A 24085-nucleotide genomic window follows, 5' to 3' on the forward strand; every position below is an offset into this window, starting at 1 on the left:
CAACCCCTGAACCTTTGCCTATACAACTCAGGGGTCAACCCATACCTAGACATCAAAGCAGCCTTCATATGGGGATAGGAATTATAATCATCAGAAGGCAAATCCAGCAGTGTATCCCGCCCCTCACTAAGGAACCGTCCCCACAACCCCGCTCCCCGATCTTTCTCAGGGACCCGGTTGGAAGACATGGCTACCTCATAGGCCTTTAACCACTGCCCTATGTCATCTTTCTTGAAGAATTCCTTAACCACTTCCTGGGTATGTACACCCTTGCTTCTGTCTGCACTGACGGTGTGCTGCCACCAGAGGGAGTAGAGTCTAAACTTTTAACTTTCAGGTCTAATTCCCTCAACTTCATTTCATGCTCCATTTGTATTCTTCTCTCTTCCAGAGCCAGCTTTTTACTTTCTAGCTCCAGCTGCCCATTTAACTTGAGTTTTGCCATTTCCATTTCGTGCATCCTACCCTCTCTTCTATCTGCCAGCTCCTCTGGAGATATACTTTTACTAGACACACTGCTACCGGCAGGGGAAGGGGTTCTCGTTCCACTTGGACCCACGGGCCCATCTAACTGCTCATCTGCATTTTCATTCCCAGTGCCATTCCTGGCTTCTACCCAGGCCCTCAGCGCCTTGTAGAATTCTGCCTTGCCTTTACATCCAGTAGTGGAAACCTTGAATTTCTTGAAAAAAAACTTTAGCTGCTTTGCAGTGTAACTGTCTAATTTCTCTTCTTCCCATTCAAATTCTGTATTGACAGAGACTATGGATGCTGCTTTCTCCACCATGATCAAGCTTGGCAGTGCTCAAAAATAGACAGTTCAAAAAGAAATCTACCAACAAGTATTGGTTGCGTTTAAGGTCTGCACTCACTAAGTAGTGTTCACCAATCACTGTACATGAGTCACAAATGCAAGTCCAGAATCCTCACCGCTGACCACCAATGTTAGAATCCGGGTTCTCAGGTTGGCACAGGTAGGTACTTGTGACAAGCAGGGAACCTTTCCTCTAGTCAGGGTAAGGGGTCACACTACTAAAATAACCCCTGCTCATCCTCTAGGTAGCTTGGCGCGAGCAGACAAGGCTTATCTCAGGGCTTTATAGGTTAAGCATTTGTGAACACATACAGTAACCAAGTGACAACACTACAAATGGACACCACACGGGTTTATATTAAAAATAAGGACTCTTTATATAGGATTATCACAAGACCATTAAACGATTAAATATACACAATACGGTTGCTTAGTTGGTAGAAGATTGCTTAGTTTCTCTTAAGTTCTTAAATGCGACACTTTAAGTCGATGTACCTTAGATGCGACACGCAGGGCACCGAAAGTGTTGCAGCGATGCAGATGCGTTGAAGTTCTTGGTGCAAAAGAAATAAAGACGGGATCTTCCAGATGCGTTACGCTTCTCCGATGTTGCGAGAAGGCTCGACTCGATGCGTCAGCTACAGCGGCGTCACCTTTGACGAGATGCGACGACAGCGGCCTTGGCAGCGACACTCTTCTCCAACGTTGCGAGACGCTGTCGCTCGATGCGATGCTGCAGCGGCGACACCCCTTCTGCGAGATGCGACGACAGCGGCTCCGACGGCGGCACGCTTCTCCGTGGATGCGAGGCGCTTTTCTGGATGCGGTGCAATGCGACAAATACGATGGCTGCGATGGCGACACGCTTTCTCCTCAATGCGAGGCTCTTCTCTCGATGCGGTGCAATGCGACAGCTACGATGGCTGCGATGGCGACACGCTTCTTCGGTGTTTCGAGACACTTCCGGAATGATGCGAGGCGCTTCCGCTCGATGCGATGCTGCAGCGGCGACACTCTCTGCGAGATGCGACGACAGCGGCTCCGACGGCGGCACGCTTCTCTCCCTTGAGTCGCGCTTCCAGCTCCTTGCGACACGCAGTGCCTCAGAAGGCCCAGCACAGCAGTAGGCACTTCCAAAAGACTTTGGGGAGCTGGAGGGTGAAGTCCACTGGTTCTGGGACTTCGTTCAGGGGGCAAGCTCAGTTCAAGCCCTTGGAGATCTTTTCAAAGCACAAGTTGAAGCAAAGTCTTTAGCAGTCTTTCTCCTCTCCTTCAGCAGCAAGGCAACCACTGCAGGCCAATCCCCCAGGTCAGGGACAGTACTCCTCCTACAGCTTTTCCAGTTCCTTCTCCTCTGGCAGAGGTTCTTCTTGTTTCAGCAGGATCTAATTTCTTTGGAGCAGGGTCCCAATACTTATACCCCTAATTCCTTTGTTCCTCTGGGGTTGAGGGGCCTTTGCCCAGTCCAAACCAGTTCTTGAGCACTCTGTTGACATGACTCTGCCTTTCTATTCAGGGTGCAGGGCAGAGACATCAGCCGCTCCGCAGGAGGTGGAGCCAGCATTGTGGTAGCAGAGCACAACCCTATTCAGAGCCCAGGTGTACTCCTCCCACCCATCTGACTGCCAATCTTCCTATTCACCACCAGGCTGCCTAGCCCTGCCCCTCTGGGTTTCCCCAGCCCTGTCACTCACACACCCAGACAGGCAGATACACATCCTACCAGAGGCGGCCTGAAATGGTCAGGCAAGCAAATACCAACTTTCTAAAAGTGGTATTTACAAACACAGAATATTTAAATAAACTTTACTAAAAGATGTATTTTATTATTCTGAGTTCAGGCATACTAAACTCGAATTTCTACCATGTTCCCTGGGTCTGTTAGGATCATAGAATGTAACAATTCTGACAGCCCATTCTGGCCTATGGAGAACAGGTAGCCTTACAATAGTGAAAAACGAAAATGGCTGTAATTCACTATCGGGACATGCCACACACATCAGGGCTTGTCCTATCTTATGCTTACAATGCACCCTGCCCTTGGGCCTACCATAGGGGTGACTAATATGAAGTTAAGGGAAGGTTTAGGGACTGGCAAGTGTGTGCATTTGCCCAGTCAGCATGACAGTACCAGACTGCATGCAGGCTCTGCAATGGCAGACCCTAGATACATTTTACCAGGCCGCTTCTGTGGGTGGCACAACCAGTGCTGCAAGCCCACCAGCAGCATTTGTATTTACAAGACCTGGCACTCCTGGTGCACTTTACTGGGGTCTGACAGTAAACCAAATAAGCCAATCATGGAATCCAACCAACATATACATTTTAAACAGGGAGCACTTGCACTGTGGCACTGGTTGGCAGTGGCACAGTGCTCTGAGCAGCTAACACCAGCAAAACACATGAGGCACAGCGACAAAGGTGGAAGGGAGACTCACGCCAAGGTGCCAGGTCTAACAGTGCGCCAGTGAGGGAGGTGATGGCGGATCCTGCTGCCCACTGGCGTTTGATGGGCCTGAAAAGTCAGACTAGGAGGGTTGGAGGCTGCTGCAGAGGGGGGAGGGGGCGGCGTTGGTGGACTGGCCCGCCTGCTGGTCCTCTGAACCACGGCATTCGTTCCCATGTCCCCGGCCACGCGAAGGTTGCAGAGCTTGCTGCGTCCTGTGGCTCTAGACGGAACGTAGTGGGGCACCACTTCCGTAGCCACGAAAGGGGCGAAAAGCAGACCGCGCTCAGCGGCTGGAGAGGCCAAGGACTTGGTCGTAGCCTGTGAGTCCTAGAAACGCTCTTGAACGTTGTCCGCTTTGTCGCCAAAAAGGCGACGGCCATCAAAGGGCATGTCCATCAAGGTGCTCTGGACATCCCCCGAAAAGCCAGTCGATCTCATCCAGCCCACAACAGATGGTAAATTTCACCGCATTGCTCCCAGCATCGACAGCCTGGGAGAGCACTGCCCGGGGCCTTCTCCAGACGCTGAGGCAACACCTGCGCAACCGTATTCCACACAGAGTGAGAATAACGGCCCAAGAGACTCTCTTTAATGTGTATATGGCTTCACTGGCGGACGTTGCTGCCCCTTTTGGAATCTATCCAGTGCCTTATTCTGATGACAGGCAGCTAGTCGTAGCACTAAATCAAGCTGGTCAGTCATCCACTGACCTCCTTTCATGTCTGGAGGAAGTGGCTAAATGGATGAGCCTTTCCCATCTTAAGCTAAATGGCGACAAAACCGAGCTGATGTTGCTCGGCAACCACCTAAGTACTAGCCTCAAGGATCTCTGGCCAGTTTGCATGGGCCCAGTCCCGGTCTCAAAGCCTGAAACAAAAAGCTTAGGCATATGGCTCAACCAAGACCTCCTTTAAAACTCAAGCTAAGAGGACGGTAGCGTCATGCTACGGCCTGCTTAAAATGCTTCGCAAAGTCCTGCCCCTACTCCCCCTTCCAGCTAAAAAGCTACTGCCACAGGCTCTGATTCTATCCAGGATAGACTATGGCAACGCCCTCTATCTGGGAGCCCCCTCCGCGGTGGTTGCTAGGCTCCAGATTGTTCAGAACGCGGCAGCACGATTGCTCACTGGCACCAGCCATCGCTGCTCGGCGAAGCCCGCTCTGCGCTCCCTGCACTGGCTTCTAGTGTAGGAGAGAATTCACTTTAAGGCCCTTTGCGTAGCCGGCAAGTCTCGGACCTCTCATCATCAAAGATCTGATTCGCCCGTATAAAGCCTCAGAAACCTTCGCTCAATCTGGCAGAAGTGCCCGGAATCAAGAGAGCTAGAAGCGGGGGCAGGCTTTTTCATACAATGCCGCCAAGCTTTGGAACGCTCTCCCACTCCCCCTCCGTAGGGAACCCTCCCATTCCATCTTTCGGAAACATTTAAAAACCTGGCTCTTCCCATAATTTTGGATCCTCCCTCTGGTTTCATCCGCTCAGAGCTAGGATGCTTCCGAGTAGCCATGCGCTTTATAAAAAACAATTTAATTTCATTCATTTCATTTCATTTCATTTCTCCTCCGTAGCTACGGTAGGAGGAGAAAACATGCCAAGGTCAGGGGAGGTGTCGAGACCACTGGCATCCCCCAGTTCCTCTCTCCAGTCCTGGTCAGAACCTATCTGATCAGTTAAAGGGTCACCTGACCCCTCCCAGTCCTTCTCCTCATCCTCAGGTTGCCTTTCTGGCCAATAAAGGACTCCAGGAGTGAACAGGGACACAAAACCCCCACTCGGTGCCTGAAATGGCATCGGGTCCACATTGGGATGGAGGCCGGGGTAGATGCCGGCCAGGGACACGACAGGTGTTGATTGCAGTGCCGGAGGAAGCGGTGCTGGTGGAGGTGTAATGAGGTCGACCGGCGCGGATCCAGAGCCAGGCCTGGATCCAAGGGAGGCCTGTGGAGCCATGGTCGGAGCCGACGGCAGAGAAGGCTTAGGCCCCCTATCGATTCTGCAGGGCGTGGGCCGCCCAAAGATGGCATGCATCACTTCGTAGAACTTACGAAGTTGGGCAAGAGTCGCTCCGGGTCACGGGAAGGAAGAGAAGCCCGGAGTTGACACTTCAGGCTTTGCACGCGAAGCCACTGGAGGGGCACCGCCTGCATCCCTCTTCGTGTCAGCCGACTGACAGGGAGAAGTCGAAGAGCGACGATGCTTCTTCGACTTCTTTTTGTGCTTCGAATTACCTGACCCAAGTGCGAAGACTTGAATGACTTGGACAAGTGGTGATGGCTCCGCGACTGGTCCCTCAGGCTCCCTCGCGACCGGGACCTCGAACGGCACGGAGCCGACTGCCGGCACTAAAGCAGCTTTCGGGACCACTCAAGCACAGCCTTCGGCGCCATCGACCGGCAGTCTGAGCACGACTTTGGTTCATGGTCACACTCCAGGCAAAAGAAGCACACGTGGTGCGGATCCGTAACCGACATCAGTCGGGTACAAGAACCGCAGGCCTTGAAACCGGGCATCCCCTGTGCACCAAGAGTCAATGGACTCAAGAAAAGAAGTCTACAAAAGTCGAGAAAAAGTCAGTCAAAAAGTGACTGGAGGTACCGCTCTTTCCAAATCTGTGCAGGTTGGCGCGGAAAAAGAAAGAACTGACGTCCGCGCGTGAGGGCAGGAGCTAAGTAGCTACCACGATGTCATCCTGGCTACCACAATGTCATCCTGGCGACCACGACGCCAACGACGGACGCGGAGCCGACCGATGTCACCTTCCGACGTGCAGAGGTACTGCTGACGAGAAAAAAACTTTACGGTTCCAGTCTGACGCCTGGGGGTAATTCTAAGGTAAGGAATCTATAACTAACGTGTTTTTTTCAGATTTCAGCAGTAGCAAGAAAGGAAGCATTGATTAAAGAAGCCCTGTAAATAAATAAGGCACACACAATGATGCATTATTCATTTATTAAGGACAGTATATACTAGTGTGTGTGACATCAAAATAAACAGTAATTTACAACCACCTTCTTCAATAACAGTATTACATACAAACATCAGCTAAGGTTTAATGTGTCTTCATAACTATGTGTGAAAGAAACTTCAAATATGAATTTAGGTATCTACATACCGTCTTTAAAATTTGCCGTAACATGTCCAGGGCTGCTTCTACTTCTTTAAAAAAGTCTTCTAAAGTCAAAGATGACCACGTTAATATTGTAAGGCCCTTTCTCAACACAGACTGCACCTAAAAATAATGACAATAAAAGCTAAATTAGAAACATAATAGACATTTACAAGCCTATAGAAGAAGAAATGGCAAGCAACTGTTTTCAAAAATAAAGTACAACGGGGTCACTGTTAATTAGCTTAACCAGTACTAGTGTTAAAGTTAACATAAGATGTATACCTGTGGCGAGGTTCTTCAGGACTCTGAATTGCATTCCAAAAAGGGTGAAGATAATGGGGAGGAGTTGTTGCTTTTAAATGAGTGTGAAAATATATTGCACCAGCAGTTCTTAACCTTTTGATTTCCGAGGACCCCCACTCAATTTCTAGTGGAAACTGGTGACGCCCAAGCAATTAATAAAGTTTGAACCTTAAACCAGTAACACACAAAAAAATCAAAAAAGACGCTTCTTCGATCAGAAGCAGCTTGTGGTCATCCAAGCCCAACATTAGATGGCAGACTTATGCAGGGCATGTTAATATCCAGCACTGCACATGTGGGGGCCATACCCAGAACTCTGTCTGTGGTGATGCGAAAAGTTCTCCTGGCCTGGCGCGCTTCCTTGCGCCATACCCAGTGGACAAACAAACTGACCCAATGCACACCGCTCTGGCAGGGTACCTGGCTCAGGGAGGTTAGCGAATTGGAGGGGTTTTGAGCATGGGACCTCATTGGTACTTCTCAGCTGGGGGATGTGTGGACCAGCGACCACATGCGCACTTTCCACAACTTGCAGACCTGACACTCCCTGCACTCATCACAATTCTACAGATATTTGCAAATACGCCACGCCCTCCATACACACATACCAAACGGCACAACACTGCTAGAATATAGACTTCCAGAGGGACAAACCATGATGGGAAATCTGGGGAAGGGAGGAATCTCGCGTATTTATCGTTCCCTAACTAATAACACTCTTAACCGCACTGGGACGGCTAAGGAGTCAATGGGAGAGCTGGGTGGGACCCCTTGAAGAGCAAGATTAGAAGGACACACTGATCGCACTCAAAACAGTCACCACCTCTGCCAGGCTCCGTCTGGTCCAACTGCACTACTTCCATACTGCCTACTTAACCCCAAAACGTCTTCATAGTGCTGGCCTGAAGCTGACTGCATCCTGCACCCGCTGCGAGCAGGACCAGGCAGACTTCTTTCACATGGTATGGATCTGCCCACTCCTAGTGCAATATTGGGAGTCTATAGAACAAAAGCTCACAGAAGTCCTGGGTTGGGAGGTCCCACACAACCCATTGAACACACTCCTGGGAATCACAGATGGACTGAATGGGTCTAGGACTGGCAATCTAGTCCTTAACACGGCCATGGTGGTGGCTAAAAGACATCGCTGTCAAATGGAAAAACCCTATCCCACCTGGTATAACAAAGTGGCGCAGAGGGGTGGACTGGTGTGCGGCACAAGGGAAACCTCTGTACGAAGCCAAGGGATGTCCGGCTGAACATCGCAAGGTTTGGGGAAAATAGTTGGGTCAGATACAATAAATATGCTCCATTCCACTGACTTTATATACTCTATGTGGCCTCATGGGATCATGATCTGCAAAGTACATAACATCCAAGGGCATAATGTGGTGACGACCTATCATTACTATAATATGCTGTATTTGATTTTCACTGGTGTATCTTTCTTCAAAAGACCAATAACATTGATTATCAAAAAAAAAAAATCCAGCACTGCATGACAAGAACAGATGCTTACAGGATAAGTAACTTAATCCTGCTGATGGAAACTCTATCTCTTTGCTGATTCCTTGCAAACCCTCCCACATCCCGGTTCTGTAAAAGGGGATCTTTTTCTCCATTTAAAAAGGTACCAAGTATAGTTATTTGCACACTTGCCCACTGGTCATAACTAATATATTAATTGTCTCTGTGTCTTGGGGTAAGCACAGCCTAGAAGCCTAGAAGGCAAGTGACATTGGTGGGTATGGGTGGCTCTTCAAGTCACTTCCAGAGCAGAATGACGTGCATGCAGATCCGCCCTACACCACCTTCTGGTGTGCATGTATACTGCTGACAATGTTCTGGATCCAGAATGATGCCTGGAGAGTACTCAAAAGGTGATGAAGCTACAGTAAGAGCATCCACCAGAAAGAGTTACCAAAGGTAAGAATTTGTTCTTCGGTTGTACAAGGAAAATAAAGAGTGGGTTCTGGATGACAAAGTTTCACAAAACAGCTTGAAGAGTGGTGAACTCTATTTTCAGACCTCTTCACAGCAGATCAAAACAAAAAATGCTGAAACTTAATTTCCAGAGTTTTGAAGTCTGGATCAACAGTCGTCTTTTTATCCAATCCCATTCATTCTTAATGTGCTGTTCAAATTGCACAAAACTTGAAGATGATAGCATCAGACAGGCCGAGGCAATGGTGGTACCCAGATCTACTAGAAATGCCACATTAGGCATTAGGCTTTATCGCCTGGAAATGACATTTGAAGTAAGCCACCATCATGAATGGAAATTATAGAAGCAAAACGTTAAAAAATATTCTCTATGTGATGCTGTCTGAATAATGGATTCATGACCCAATATTATTCCAAGAAGACATCAGTGTCCCATACTACTTGCATTCTGCTCAGTCAAAATTGAAATTATAGAAGCAAAACGTTTAAAAATATTCTCTATGTGATGCTGTCTGAATAATGGATTCATGACCCAATATTATTCCAAGAAGACATCAGTGTCCCATACTACTTGCATTCTGCTCAGTCAAAATTGTGGTTCCCTTCTATAACTTTGCCATTACAGACCTTTAAGATCATCCTAAGCGAATCCGGTCTGTTTACCAAGATTTAAAAAGATCAGAATGGGTGGGAAATTGTTTCAGGTTGAGGCAGCTGAACTATGGACTGAGCAGTCAAATTCCTTGAAAGAGTATGTGAACCTGCTGAGTTTCAGGAAGTGCCTGCAGATGAGTTGGACCCACATTCCTCTGTGTGACCACTCTTTAAAAGAAGGTACATGGTGTACTGATGATTCAGTTAATGCCAAGATGCCTGTGGAGTGGACGTACATATTGCCTACCTTCGATAACGATATATCTGTAAGAAACATAGGTTAGTTATAGAATCCTAACCTTAGAATTACCCCCAGGTGTCAGTCTTGATACGGAAAGGTTTGCGTCAGCAGTACCCCTACCCGTCGGAAGGTGGCGTTGGTCGACTCCACGTTCGTCATTGGCATTGTGGTCACCGGGATGATGTCGTGGTAGCTACATAGACGCCGTCCTCGCGCGCTGCCATCAGTTCTGTACACGACTTTCCACGCCAGAAGCGCAGAGCCATGCAAGACACTGACCACTGGTGCACAAAACACATTTACAATAAGGAGCAGCTACCTGCCCTTACTTTGCGTAATAGTGTAGGGAAGTTCCCTTCTATTCTAAACAGGGGGCACACGCCCTGAAGAAAGTCCGTGCACCCTTTATGGGGCTAACAGGACAGAAACATGTTGGCAATAGGGTCCTAGGACCATAATATCCCTGGACACCTACTTATCTATTTTTATTATCAGTGCCAAACCCAAGAATAAAGGGAAACTGGGGTTTGACACCGATTTTTTATCTTTAAAACCCCCTGGCCAAACAACATCTCATCAAGTGCTCCCTGAAATACTGGTTGAGCCCACCCTGACTTCTAGGCGTCAGGGTGTCCCGATGATGAAGCATGACACCACTAGGGTGTGTGAGGGAAAATAAAAACAAAAGGACTTGCTTCCTTCCCCACACTTAGGTGGTGTCTTACACTTCGGATAGGGCATACCACCGTCTGAACTAGCAGTGTACTGCTATTGTTGGTTGAACCATCGTGGGAGTACTTATAGTGATTTAGCACAAAACTAGGGCCCTGAAAGTAAGTCCTTAACCATAGAAGTCCGTTAGCAGAACGGGAAGGATGGGTGGGGCGGTAAGGAATTTATAACTAACCTATCTTACAGATATATCGTTACCAAAGGTAAGCAACTTGTTAATCTGAAGGAAACAGTTATAGATTCCTTACGTTAGAATAGATACTCCAGCAATACCAACCCCTGAGGTAGGTCTATGAACTAAGTTTACACCAGAAAGTCCTGGAGAATAGAACGGCAAAAGAAGCCATCTCTCTGCACTTGGCTGTCCAGGCAGTAATGTGTGGTGAACGTGTGCAGTGATGCCCACATAGCTGCCTGACAGATATCATTAAGGGGGACTCACTGTCCTAAAGCAGTGGAGGCTGCCGTCGCCCTGGTGGAAGGGGCGCGCAGTCCCACTGGAGGCTCCTTCTTTGCCAAAGAGTACCAATCTTTGATGCACAGGTCGACCCACCTGGAGATGGTCCGTTTGTGCACGACCCGACCTTCCTTAGCGCCCACATAACCAACAAAGAGCTGTCTGGTGCGATCCAAGTAGAAGGAAAGCGCACATTTTTGATCCAGACGGTGGAGCCTCTCTTCCTCTTTTGAAGGATGCGGAGGCAGAAAGAAGGTGGGCAAAGTGATGGCTTGGCCAATATGGAAAGAAGTAACCACCTTGGTAAGAAAGGAAGGTCAGGTTCTGAGGACGACCTTGTCCGGATGAACAGCCAGAAAGGGATTCTTGGAAGAAATAGCTTGTAGCTCACTCACCCTGCGTGCAGAGGTGATGGCCACCAGGAAGGCAGTTTTCAAAGTTAGAAGCCTGGGAGGACAGTTATGTAGAGGCTCAAAGGGAGCGCACATAAGATAAGTAAGAATCAAGTTCAAGTCCCACTGGGGCATTACAAAGGGAACATGAGAAAAGGAAAAAGAGTAATGCCCTTAAGGAATCTATTTACTGATTAGGAAGCCTAACGAAGGCTGAAATGGCCAAGAGGTAGCCCTTTAGAGTGCCCAGAGCCAATACCCTGCTGGGTCAAAGAAAGGAGAAACAAGAGAACCTCAGAAAGAGGGGCGGAAAGGGGATCAACAGCCTTTGCTGTGCACCATGCCACAAATGTGTTCCATCTGCAGGGGTATACCATCTTAGTAGAGGGATGCCTGGCTGCCAAGATAACATCTCAGACTTTGGAGGGGCAGGTCAAACGACATCAACTGCCGCCGCTCAATCTCCGCACAAGGAGGTGGAGGCTGGACAGGTTCAGGTGGAGCACCGTCCCCTACTGCTGCAAAAGAAGATCCTCCCGAAGAGGCAGTTTGATCAGAAGATCGATGGCCATGTTGAGCAGCTCGGGATACCAGACACTTCGTGCCCTATCCGGAGCCACAAGAATGACTTGGGCCCGGTCGCGCTTGATCTTCTTTAGCACTCTAGGCAGAAGTGGTATAGGTGGAAAGGCGTATAGAACACCGCAACTCCACTCGCGACGGGAAGCGTCGCCTAGCGAGTGCCGCCTTGGAAATTCCAAGGCGCAAAACTGCTGACATTGTGTGTTCTCTTCGGTGGCAAATAGATCAAACCAAGGCTCTCCCCACTGATGAAAGAGACCTTGCAGCACCCCCGAGTGAAGACGCCATACATGATCCATCAAGCACCTGCGGCTGAGTTTGTCCGTCCTGGCGTTTAGGGAACCTGCCAGGTGTTGAACCACCAGGGATATGTCCTGATGCTCCAGCCATGTCCAGAGGCAGAGGGCCTCCTGACATAGGGTCCACGACCTCACCCCACCTTGTTTGTTGCAGTGTAGAAGCCGCCTTTATAATTTGATACCAATATTCTACTTTAAAGGCCTGTAGAACGTTGACACAAAATAATTAATTAAAAGTTACTGAAGCTGCTGAAAGCACAGATGCTTTGGTAACGCAATGCTTGCTCAAGAACCACTTTCAGACAGTACATGATGCAAGCTTAGCCACATGCGTAAGGACATACCAAATGTGGAAGTGGCACAGTCTATGTGCACGGTACTAGAACAGATGTCGTAAATCACTTCTGTAGAAATTACCATTACTGGTACATTGCGTTACATAGGAAAGTCCCAAAAGCTGTGTGCTTGGGCTACGTGGTCAGCAACAGTATATTTCGGACCATGAATGGTATAGCGCAGGCTAGGCCTTTGCTAATTTGTCAAGTAGGCCATGCTTAATTTGTGCTACGTGTATTATTATGATGCTGCATCCTCTTGTGGTCTGTGTCTATAAATGCTTGTGTTTTACTTCTGCTATTCGAGCACTCAGCACCCATCTGAGGCTCCGGTGCATGTTAAATAAATTCTCTTTATTTTACTCAGGTTGTTGTGACGGGGTTATGATGTTGGATTCTACAGATCTTTTGAATTTCCACAGCAGTACCACATGGCGGTGGTGTTGTCCATGAACACCTGCACTACTCTTTCCCGGACAGAGAGAGGGAATGCTTTCAGTGCATGACGAATCGCCCGAAGCTCCAAAAGGTTGATTTGGAGCCCGGACTCCACCGGAGACCAGAGGCATCTGATCTCCGCCCCATCCCAGAAGTGATGCATCGGTCACCACAGTGAACTCTGGTTGGGGAAGAGAGAGGCTCTGCCATCGACCAAATCCTGGTTCACTAGCCACCACTGTAATTGGTGTGCAGTGCCCTCCGAGAGCTGGACGCAATCAGACAGGTTCCCCTGATGTTTTGCCCATTGAAACTTCAGGTCCCACTGCAGAGCCCACATATGCTATCTGGCATGGTCCACCAGCAGGATTCAGGAGGCCATCAGGCCTAGTAGCCTGAGAGTCATCCTGACTGAAACCCGGCACAGAGGCTGAAAGATCGGAATCATAGCATGAATATCCCGGACTCATTGTTCGGGAGGATAGACCCGAAACTGCGTAGTGCTCAGAACCGCTCCGATGAAGAGGAGCTTCTGAGAGGGAGTCAGGTGTGACTTTGGCACGTTGATGGAAAACCCCAGGGAATGCAGGAGGTCAGCCGTAGTCTGGAGGTGGGAGATGATTGCCTGGGGCGAACCTGCCTTCAACAGCCAGTCGTTGAGATAGGGGAAGACTGGAACCCCTGATCTGTGCAGATGCGCTGCGACCACCGCCATCACTTTTGTGAACACCCGAGGGGCGCTGGTAAGGCCAAAGGGGAGCAGTGTAAACAAAGTGCTTGTGGCCTACCGTGAACTGCAGGTAACGCCGGTGGGCCTGCAGGACGGGATTGTGAAAATAAGCGTCCTGCAAGTCAAACGCTACTATCCAGTCTCCAGGATCTAGGGCAGCCAGGACCTGACCTAGCATCAACATTTTGAACTGCTGCTTCCGGAGGAAGAGGTTGACGTTCTTGAGATCCAAGATAGGAAGCAGGCTTTGTTCTTCTTGGGCACCAAAAAGTAGTGGGAATAGCAACCAAGACCTACTTCTGGGACAGGAACTCGCTTGATGGCTCCCTTGGCCAAGAGTGATGAAACTTCCTGTTGGAGAAGGGCAAGATGATCCTCCGACATGCGATGGTACTCAGGTGGCATAGAGGGAGGAGCCCCTTCGGACTATTTGCAAAACCCACCTGTCCATCGTGATGGTGCGCCAGTGGGGGGGGGGGCGTGATGACGAATGCTGTAGCCCACTGGCATTTGGTGGCCCTGAAAGGTCAGACTAGGAAGGTTTGGAGGCTGCTGCATCGGGGGATGTGGTGGAGTGGCCCGCCCGCTGGCCCCCAGAACCACGGCTGTGGTTCACACGTGCCCGGCCATGCTGGAGCTAAACAGCTTGCGCTGGCCTCTGGCTCTGGGCGAGGAGTGGCGGGGCACTGCTTCCATAGACACGAAAGGGGCGAAAGGCAGACTGCGCAGGGCGGATGGTGGAGAGGCCCAAGGACCAGGCCGTAGCCCGACAGTCCTTAAAGCGCTCCAGCGCATTGTCTGCCTTATCGCCGAATAGGCGACGGCCATCATAGAACATGTCCATAAGAATGGATTGGACATCCCCTTAAAAACCAGTCGACCTCAACCAGGCGTAGCGTCGAAGGGCTACCAAGGTAGAAATCGTCCTGCCAAGTGATTCGGAGGTATCCAGCCCACAGCGGATGTAAACTTCCCTGCGTCTCTCCCTTTGGCAACTGCCCAAGAGAGTACGGCCCAGGCCTCCTCCAGGCACTGAGGCAGCACTTGCGCAACCGTGTCCCACACAGAGTAGGTGTAACAGCCCAACATACATGCAGTGTTTACAGACCGCAGTCCTAAGCTGGAGGAAGAAAACATCTTACCAAGATGGTCCAGCTTTTTGGATTCACTATCAGGTGGAGGGGTAGGGAATGCCTTATTGGAGGTGGAGGCTTGGACCACCAAGCTCTAAGGGGTGGGGTGTTGGGAGAGGAAAGTGGGGTCGCCCGGGGTTAGGCGGTGGCATCGGGCAATCATCCTGTCCACAGGAGCCCCTGTGTTGGGCCTAGACCAGGTGCCCAAAAGGATGTCTGTTAGGGCTTCATTAAACGGCAGCAGGGACTCTGAAGAGGTCGCTGCTGGTTGAAGAACCTCTGTCAGGAGGTTAGTTCTGACTGCCACCGTAGGTAGCTCGAGGCTAAGAGCCTCGCCGCCTTATGCAACACCACTACGTATGACGCTCCCTCCTATGTAGCCACAGTAGGAGGAGACAATGTGCCATGGTCTGGTGAGGTATCCAGACCACTGGCTTACCCCAGTTCCTCTCTCAAGTCCGGTTCATTTCCTAACTGGTCGGTTAAAGGGTCTCCAGACCCCTCCCAGCCCTCCTCACTGTCCTCTGGCTGACAATCTGGTCTCAAAGAGCCAGGGTAGAACAGGGGCACATAAGTAAACGTCGGTGCCGGATCCGTCGTCGGTCGATGCCGGTCCGGCTTCGTGTCTACCTCGAGGTGAAGGCTGGGGTCGGAGTCAGCTGGGGACACAGGCAAAGCCGGTAGCGGACGTGGTGCCAGTGGAATCAGTGCCGGGGAAGGTGTAACAAGGTTGACTGGTATCGATCGGGATCCAGGCCTGGATCGAAGGGGACCTTGCGATGCCAAGCCTGGAGCCACCGGCGTCGAAGGCCCAGGGCCCCCAGCCGAGTCCGCGGGGCCCGAATGCACGCCAAAGGGGTTGGGCTGACCAAAGATGGCATGTATCGCTTCGTAAAATTGACGAAGCTGAGCTGGGGTCGCACCGGGCCCCGGGGAGGGAGGGAAGCCTGGTGTCAGCCCTTCGGGCTCCGCACTTGGAGCCGCGGGAGGGGCAGCACCTGCATCCCTCATCGCAACGGCCGACCGATGGGGAGAAGTTGAAGAGCGGCGATGCTTCTTCGACTTCTTCTTGTGCCTCAACTTACCTGACTCAGAGTGTGAAGACTTGGATGAAGAGTGATGATGGCTACGCGACCAGTCCCTCACCCTACTACATGACCGGGACCTCGAATGGTACGGAGCCGACTGCGAAGCCTCAAGAAGCTTCCGAGACCGCTCCCGGAAAGACTTCAGATTCATGGTCTGGCTGTCGGAGCACAACTTGGGGTCATGGTCACACAGAAGAGGCACACGCTGTGCGGATCTGTCACCTACATCAGTCGGCTACAGGAACCGCATGCCTTGAAGCTGGACATCCCTCATGCACCAAGAGTTGATGGACTCAAAAAACGATGTCGACAAAAGTCGAGAAAATGTCGGTCAAAATGTGACTGGGGATACCGCTCTCTCCGGATCTGTGCTTGCTGGTGTGGAAAAAAAAAAGAACTGACGTCAGTGCACGAAGGCGGCGTCTATGTAGTCATCCCGGTGACCACGACGCCAACAACGAACGCGGAGTCGACCAACGCCACCTTCCAAAGCGCAGGGGTACTGATGACGAAAAACTTTCTGGATCCAGTCTGACGCATGGGGGTAATTCTAAGGTAAGGAATCTATAACTAACTGTTTCTTTCAGATTATGAAATGTACGGCATATATTTATGTTTATTAAACATTTGTTAAACATGAATTTTGAATGAAGCAAGTTTATGGAACAAACATATAAAAAGCATTTGTGTACTTTGTATAATTGGTATGCTAAATACACATGCTGTGCGCATAGACTTCAGGTAAATCTTTACTTGAGATCTACATGTTAATTTATCTAGATGGGTTTTAGGCAGTTACCCACCCGTTCCTGTGCAGCATGCTCAAATTTCTAAAGGTGGACCTGATCACTGGATTACTAAGAGCACAGAGGTGTCCGCAATTAAGCTAATTTTTTATTTACACAGGAATGTGTGCCATGTCGGTTTCTTGAGGGTGGCACAAGTTAGAGACCCTCTCTGGTCACAAGGCCCTTAGTACCACAGGGACATTTTAGAAAGGGCTTACAAGTGGGCCAGAGGTGTGCCAATTGTGGAAACAAAGGTACTGTTTTGGAAAGAACACAGGCACTGCGAACCCAATTAGCAGGGATCCAGTGCACACTCAAAGTGCATCAGAATCAGGCAAAGCATGGGTTGTGACCATGCAAAAAGGGGCACTTTCCTACACAACCCCCTAAACGAAAGAGGATAAGAGTAACCTTTACCATGACATTCTTCATTGACTAAGTGGAAGAACCTGTGAAGTCTATGTGCATTAGCATGGGTGGTCCCAGGTCTGTGTTCCACTGTTAAGTCCATTCCCTGTAGGAAGATGGACCACCTCAAAGGTTTTGGGTTTTCACCTTTTATCTGCAAAAGCTATCTGAGAGGTCTGTGGTCAATCTGAATCCGGAAGTGAGTAACAAACCGGTATGGCTTCAACTTCTTCAGGGACCAGATCACAGCAAAGGCCTCCCTCACACTCCAACACTGTTCCCTGGGGAGTACATTCCTCCTTAAAAAAAAAAAAACACAGGCTGGTCCTGGCCATCATAGTTGGTTTGAGATAGGACTGCTCCCATCCCTAGCTCAGAGGCATCAGTCTGCACAATAAACTGCTTAGAGTAGTCTGGAGCTTTGAGATTTGGTGCTGAGCACATTGCCTCTTTCAAGGTGTCAAAAGCCTTCTCACAGATAACAGTGGTGAAGTGAGTTAAAGAACGATGATGGATTCAATCCATATCTAATAGTGGCTGGGAGTGAGTGTCTGAAAAGTTTCAGTGCTCTATTCAGCAACTCTTTGTGTTTGCTATGTTCATGTTCACCCTAATTTGGAAGGGTATGCCCAGACATGGGTCCCTTGCTCACTTTGCCACTGTATTCAAGCTAGCCTTGCTGATGAGGGGTGTTACCCCAAACCGCTCCCAGGATGCTTGTTTTCTGGTCCAAGGAAGACCTGGCTTGGCAGTTCGGGCCGGACTGTTCCCATGAGGAACAGGGTCAAGACTGATTTGCATATGACTGGGTCTGAACTGGGGTAGCAAAGTGAGCTAAAGAAGGATGATGGATTCAACACAAATCTAAAAGTGACTGGGGGTGAGTGTCTGAAAAGTTTCAGCGGTCCGTCCATCATCCCTTTGTGTTTGTTTTGTTTGTCCTAAGTTGGCAGGGTGTGCCCAGACGTGGGTCCCTTGCTCACTTTGCCACTGAATTCAAGCTAGCCTGGCTGATGAGGGGTGTTGCCCCAAAACCAGTCCCTGGATGCTTGTTTCTGGTCCAGGGAAGGACTGGCATTGCAATTCAGGCTGGACTATTCCCATGAGGAACATGGTCAAGACTGATTTGCATATGGCTGGGTCTAAACTGGGATGGTGAAGTGAGCTAAAGAACAATGATGGATTCAACCCAGATCTAATAGTGACTAGTGGTTAGTGTGTGAACAAAGTTTCAGCGCTCCGGCCATCTTCTCTTTGTGTTTTCTCACTTTACTTTCTTGGGCATCTTCTTGGAGGTGAGTTCTGTGAGGGGTTTACAATGGCCCATAGAGACATTGTTGTCTTCTCTAAGTTCGCTTGACCACGCTACAGATAGTCAAAAAACAACAAAAGAGTGCACTTTCCTTGAGAGAGGAGAAGTCGAAAAAAGAATCACAATGGATTCTTTAGAAAGCCCTCACTCACCAACCTAGTTGGTGACATGCTTCATCATCGGGCCCCACCAGGAAGGTCTAAGCCCCCCCCCCCCGGTGTGCTTCGACGCCAGAATTACTGCGGAGCAGGTTATTTTGTGTGTGAGTGATCAAGTGATGTGAGATAAAAGTGACTAGGTTGTGTCTGAAAGTATTTTATTTGTAGGCCAACCCAGCACGGTTAAAAAAGGAAGCAGGCGGTAGAAAAGCTTGATAGATATTTCGGCTATGCCACGCTCTGTGTGGTCAACATGTTTCTGCCTATCTGGGTGCATACTAGCTAGGCATTCATCAGGATCAGTGTGACAACCCTGGCGGTATGAGCGCGCTAAGGCTCACCCAGACCTGGTGTTCATAGTGTGAAAAAAACAGGAAAAAAATAATTTAAAACCATGCGATTCCAGTTTGAACCCAGCCATATACAAATCAGTCTTGACCCTGTGCCTCATGGGAACAGTACAGCACGAACTGCCAAGCCAGGTCCTCCCTGGACTGGAAACAAGCACCCTAGGACCGGTTTTGGTGTTTCACCCCTCTTCAGCCAGGATAGCTTGATTCCAGTGGCATGGAGAGCACGGGACCCACAACTGGGCATACCCGTCCCATTTGGGGTGACAAATGCAAAAACAACAGTTGATGGACCGAATGCAGAACAATGTCATACATACACACCAGAACAGAGATCTGGGCCTAAATCCATCGTTTTTTTGCTCACCATGCTATTCCAGTTTGAACCCAGCTATATGCAAATCAGTTTTGACCCTGTACCTCATGGGAACCGTCCAGCCCGAACTGCCAAGCCAGGTCCTCCCCGGACTGGAAACAAGCATTCTAGGACCGGTTTCTAGGATAAACTACCCTGACAGGGAAATGCAACTATGGGAAAAGGAACACCTGGGCATGGTGAGTTTCATTTAGAGCAGGCACATCAATTCCAGACATACATCATGATAGCATTAATATGAGAACAGCTTATAACATGGTAATATTTTTACTTAGTTTTATGTTATCATTTTTTATGAAGGCATGATCTTTTTATTTAAATAAATTTCAAAAATATATCTTTCAATATAGACAAATTTTACTAAAAAACACATAATGTACTTCTCTTGTTAACTCAGTTGATACGCTTTATTTTTAATAACGTTCTGGAGACCAATCATCAAAAATTCGCAGTTGTGGCGGAGCTGGGTGAGGCCCTTAATGCTCTTCAGGCAGGGAAGGCACAGGGTCCCAACGGGTTACCTGTTGAATTGTACAAGAGACAGGCTAGCGAGATTATTGATCATATGCGGCGTATGTTCCTCGAGGCCCGGGAGGTGGGGAGACTCCCGCCGGATCAGCGGGAAGCCACAATAGTGGTCATTTACAAGGCCAGGAAGCCGGCTGACCAATGCGCCTCTTACCGGCCCACCTCGCTGCTCAACGTGGAGGCTAAAGTCCTGGCTAAAGCGCTGGCGACACGGTTGATATCAGTCTTGCCCGACCTGATTCATGTGGACCAGTCCGGTTTCATGCCCCACAGGAGCACTCGCCACAATCTGCGAAGGCTCTATGGGGTTTTGTACATGACGGAGGCAGTGGGTGATGCTCAAACGGCCCTTATGGCCCTAGACGCATCTATGGCCTTTGATAGCATCGAGTGACCGTATCTTTTCAAGGTCCTTCAGAAACTAGGGTTCGGCCCGGCTTTCAGTGGGTGGGTGCGCCTATTGTACGAGCAGCCGCTGGCACGAGTCAGGGTTAATGGAGCAATGTCACGCCTATTTCCCCTGCGTAGGGGTACCAGGCAGGGGAGCCCCCTGTCCCCGCTTCTGTTTGCCCTGGCTCTTGAGCCTCTGGCGCATTGGATCCGGTGGGACAGATCATCTAGGGCTTGGCATTCACTGACCTCTGGGAGGAGCGTATATCGTTGTACGCTGATGATATTGTCCTATATATGGCCCGCCCGTATCACTCCATTGCGCAGGCGCTTCACCTTTTTGAATTATTCGGGAGCTACTCGGGCTTCACAATTAATTGGTCCAAATCTGTCATTTATCCCCTCTCAGGCCCGCCGCCACGGATCCCGAGGGACTGTGCGGCAACGCTGGTGACAAGTGGCTTTAAATATTTGGGGGTGTATGTTACCAGGGACAGGGTGGAGTTCTTCAATAAAAATCTTGAACCGCAATTAGTGAGCTTGTCAAATGATGTGTCCCATTGGAGGTCCTTGCCCCCTTCATTAGCTGTGCGTGTCGCACTGTTTAAGATGTTGGCTCTGCCGCGGCTGCTCTGTTTTGCAAAATACGCCATACCCGGTCCCGAGTGGAGTGTTTCGGCGCATTGTGCAATCGGTACGTACGCTGTTGTGGGACAGGGGCAGGCCAAGGATAGCGTTCCGGAAACTCACGAGAGGGGCGTATGACGGGGGACTGGCCCTCCCGGACGTCCAGTTACATTACTGGGCTTCTCAACTGCAGGTAATCAACGATTGGGTCTATGTGTCGGGTTCGGAACCTGCCTATCGAGTGGAAAGGCATGTTATGCCGGGTGGGATCTGTGAGTTGCTCCTATACACGCGGCGCCGGCGAAGAGATCTGCCCTCGCATACGTGGGTGGTCCTCCAATGCTGGCGGGAAGCGAATAAATTCCTAGGGTGGGATGGCAGGTTGACAGGCAGGACCCCACTGTGGGTGGGGGATCATCTAGCGGAAGTTGGGGGGCTTGTGGGTTTTGGGGGCTGGAAGTTAATTGGCATAGAGTACCTAGGCGACGTGTGGAAAAGGGACGCCCTCAGATCCTTTGAATACCTTCAGCGTGAATCAGTTACACGACTCCCAGCGTTTTCTCTATCTGCGTCTTATGCACGCCTTGCGCTCCCATGTTCGTCCTGACTCGCTCATTCCCGAACACACCCCAATGGAGGACAGGCTTCTTCACGACCTCATCTTGGGCAGGCCGACCGCCACTATATACCGTAAACTAATAAATAACATGCCCGATCCCTTGGTATCCCTGCGCGAGAGTTGGGAGGGGGACCTCGGTCGCCTGGAGGACGAAGACTGGCAGGACGCCTTGCAAAGTCCCCGTGAAGTTGCCATTCGGATCAGGTTCCGCCTTGTGCAGTTAAAAATCCTTCACCGGGTATATTACCCGCAAACTCGTCTCTTTGCGTGGGGCAGGAGCTTGTCTCCATTATGTATGTGAGGATGTCAAGAGGTGGGTACATTCAATCATAGCCTTTGGGGCTGCCCGAATATAGTACCTTTTTGGACTCGGGTTGCGCGTACAATGGCGAGGGTGGTGGGCTACCCCGGAACCAGTTGAACCTAAATGGCTTCTCCTCATTTAAAGGTCCCACGGATTGGTCCAGGTATCAGGAAATATGTCTCGCCTTGGTGGCTGGAGTGGCGAAGCGGAATATTGCCAGTAGTTGGGGGGTGCAGGCGCCTCCTAGGTGGGACCAATGGTGCAGGGACCTGGATTGGTGCCAGAGGGCTGAGGAAGTTATCTATAAGTCCCGGGGCTGTGTGCGCAAGTGGAAAAAAGTGTGGGGGCCGTGGTGGAGATATCGGGCATTTAGCAGTGGGGGGAAAGGGGGCCAAGTGTAATGTGTTATTGCCCCATCATGCTGATCTATGTATATCCCGTACGAGGGGTTCCCCCCTCTTATCTTGTGATTTTACAGAGGCACTGTATGAGACCATGAGAAAAGTTAATAAAAAGATTTCCCCCCAAAAAATCGCAGTTGTCATATTTTTCAATTTCTTTATTACATTAAAAAACATTTTTGCGCAATATCTGTGATCAAATAATCAATATTTTAAAACACTTGGTCGAATAATGATGTATGGAGACTGGCGGCTTGTTGACAAACTACGCGCGTTTCGGCATAGGTCTTAGTCACAGTGGTTACTAAATGGAAAAATAGACAACAATACAGTCTGAAATGAATGAACCTGCTTAATTATGCTGAAATACAGGTTACAGGTGTTACAGGAGCCAAATATGTGGTTAAAGGGATTTATTACCGTCCTTGCTGTATCACGTTGAACCAGTGTCTAAAAAGTTTATATAAAAACAGTGCTCAAAAGTATAGAAGTGATGGCCAGTCAGATAACCCAACAATAGAACCAAAAGTCCCAGTGTATCCTATAGAGTGAATTAGTAATGTGAGTCATATTTAAATCTATCGTCAAGCCTGCGTTCTCAACAGATAGATCTATCTATTTAACTTTGAAATAAAGAGAATAGTATTATTTAAGCAACTTAGAAAGCCCTTTTCAGTTAATGTTTATATGTCTGAGTTTAATGAAATTCTGTCTACACGTACCTAATGGGTGCTTAAGATAATAGGTAACCCAGGTCGTCTTTTACAGATGATGCTTCAACTTCTACCTTATATTTGCTGGTAAAACATAGAAAACAATATTATGGGGCTACGTTAGTTCTGTTTTTCTAAAATGGATTATTAGTATGAGATTATTCTTAATTTTATAATACCTTTGCAATTTTAATTTCCTCTCGTGAGTAGGGAGCCCTCTGTACGTTCTTTCCTGTGTGGGCGTTGTAACTTTTGTGTTATAAAAAAGAGACTATAAAGGGCGAAATACAAAGACATTATAATCTATTCTAGATATAAATCTCATTGATTGAATTTAAGCATGAGAGATTAAATCATTTACCTGACATGGGGTATTCAAGCTACTCCCCCATAATAGAATTAAGAGTACATAAATGCTTAATACGCATATGTCAGGATAAACAGGCAATCTGAAAATGAATGGGAAGATTTTATTAGCAGTTTTGAAAATGAACCTCCTATTAAGTTAGTTATGATTTGGAGGTTTCTATTATACTAACCCGTAATTTTGCATATGTATATCTCGTGATCTGTATCACTGTGATGTTTTATACAATTAATTTTGGAAATGTGTAAATTTCAAAATTACTTGCGGTCTCTTTAAATTCCTCCGCTATCTCTGAAATGTAAGAAAGATGATATACCCTACTTAATCTGGTCTCAGTCATGCTGTCAGTAGTTACAAAATATGTACATATAATCTGCACTAAGGGGGCATAAAGATTGTTACCTATTTGACATAGTTGAAACCATCATCTCGTTGTCGTATTTATAAGTAGTAACTGTGGTTGCTTTCATTGCTTTTAAGTGAGCCTAGTTAGACCTGCTAAGCTCAATATGATCTGCTACAAGTGCCATATAACCCGTTGGCTTTCCCTATATTAGGATATGGGTCACTTTTGCAAACTACTAGCCGGACTACTGACTGCTGAAAATCCTACTCCTTTGACCGAAAGTTCTGAGTATTAGCAATAAACTTAATGCATGGATCCATGTTACCGGAATTTAGGCTGTGCAAATGAAGTCTCTCTAAGTTCTTATTCACAAATTAGTTGTCTATCTACGTGCTTACCGGTCGTGTTGGTCGCTCTGCGTTGTCTGTTCGATATCGCCGAAAAAACCCCTTCAAGTGATTTTACACGTTAAATACTGTCTTTTTCCTGTGACGCTACCTGCGCTTACACTTCTGGGTAACGTGACGCTGTCTAGATTTAACTTTTCTACGGGTGCCATCTGTGCATTACTAAATTACCGCAAACCCCGTTAACCTTAAGAGCAAGCAAGATTATCATAGTTTAAAAGGACACTGATATTCATTCCAGTTTAAAAAAAGAAAAATACTTAAATCTACCCAATCTCTATTTATTGGTA

General features: G+C 48.7%; 1 protein-coding gene across 1 annotated transcript in view; it reads right to left on the reverse strand.

Annotated features, from left to right (window-relative positions):
* Positions 1-24085, reverse strand: part of DNAH8 (dynein axonemal heavy chain 8) — a 13985216-nt gene that overhangs the window by 10833067 nt on the left and 3128064 nt on the right. Inside the window, exon 20 of the mRNA XM_085610239.1 lies at positions 6377-6493. Coding sequence (XP_085466365.1) covers positions 6377-6493 — 117 coding nt within the window. The remainder of the gene's footprint in view (positions 1-6376; positions 6494-24085) is intronic.

This window comes from Triturus cristatus, chromosome 6 (assembly GCF_964204655.1).
Source record: "Triturus cristatus chromosome 6, aTriCri1.1, whole genome shotgun sequence".
NCBI classification, from domain to species: Eukaryota; Metazoa; Chordata; class Amphibia; order Caudata; family Salamandridae; genus Triturus; species Triturus cristatus.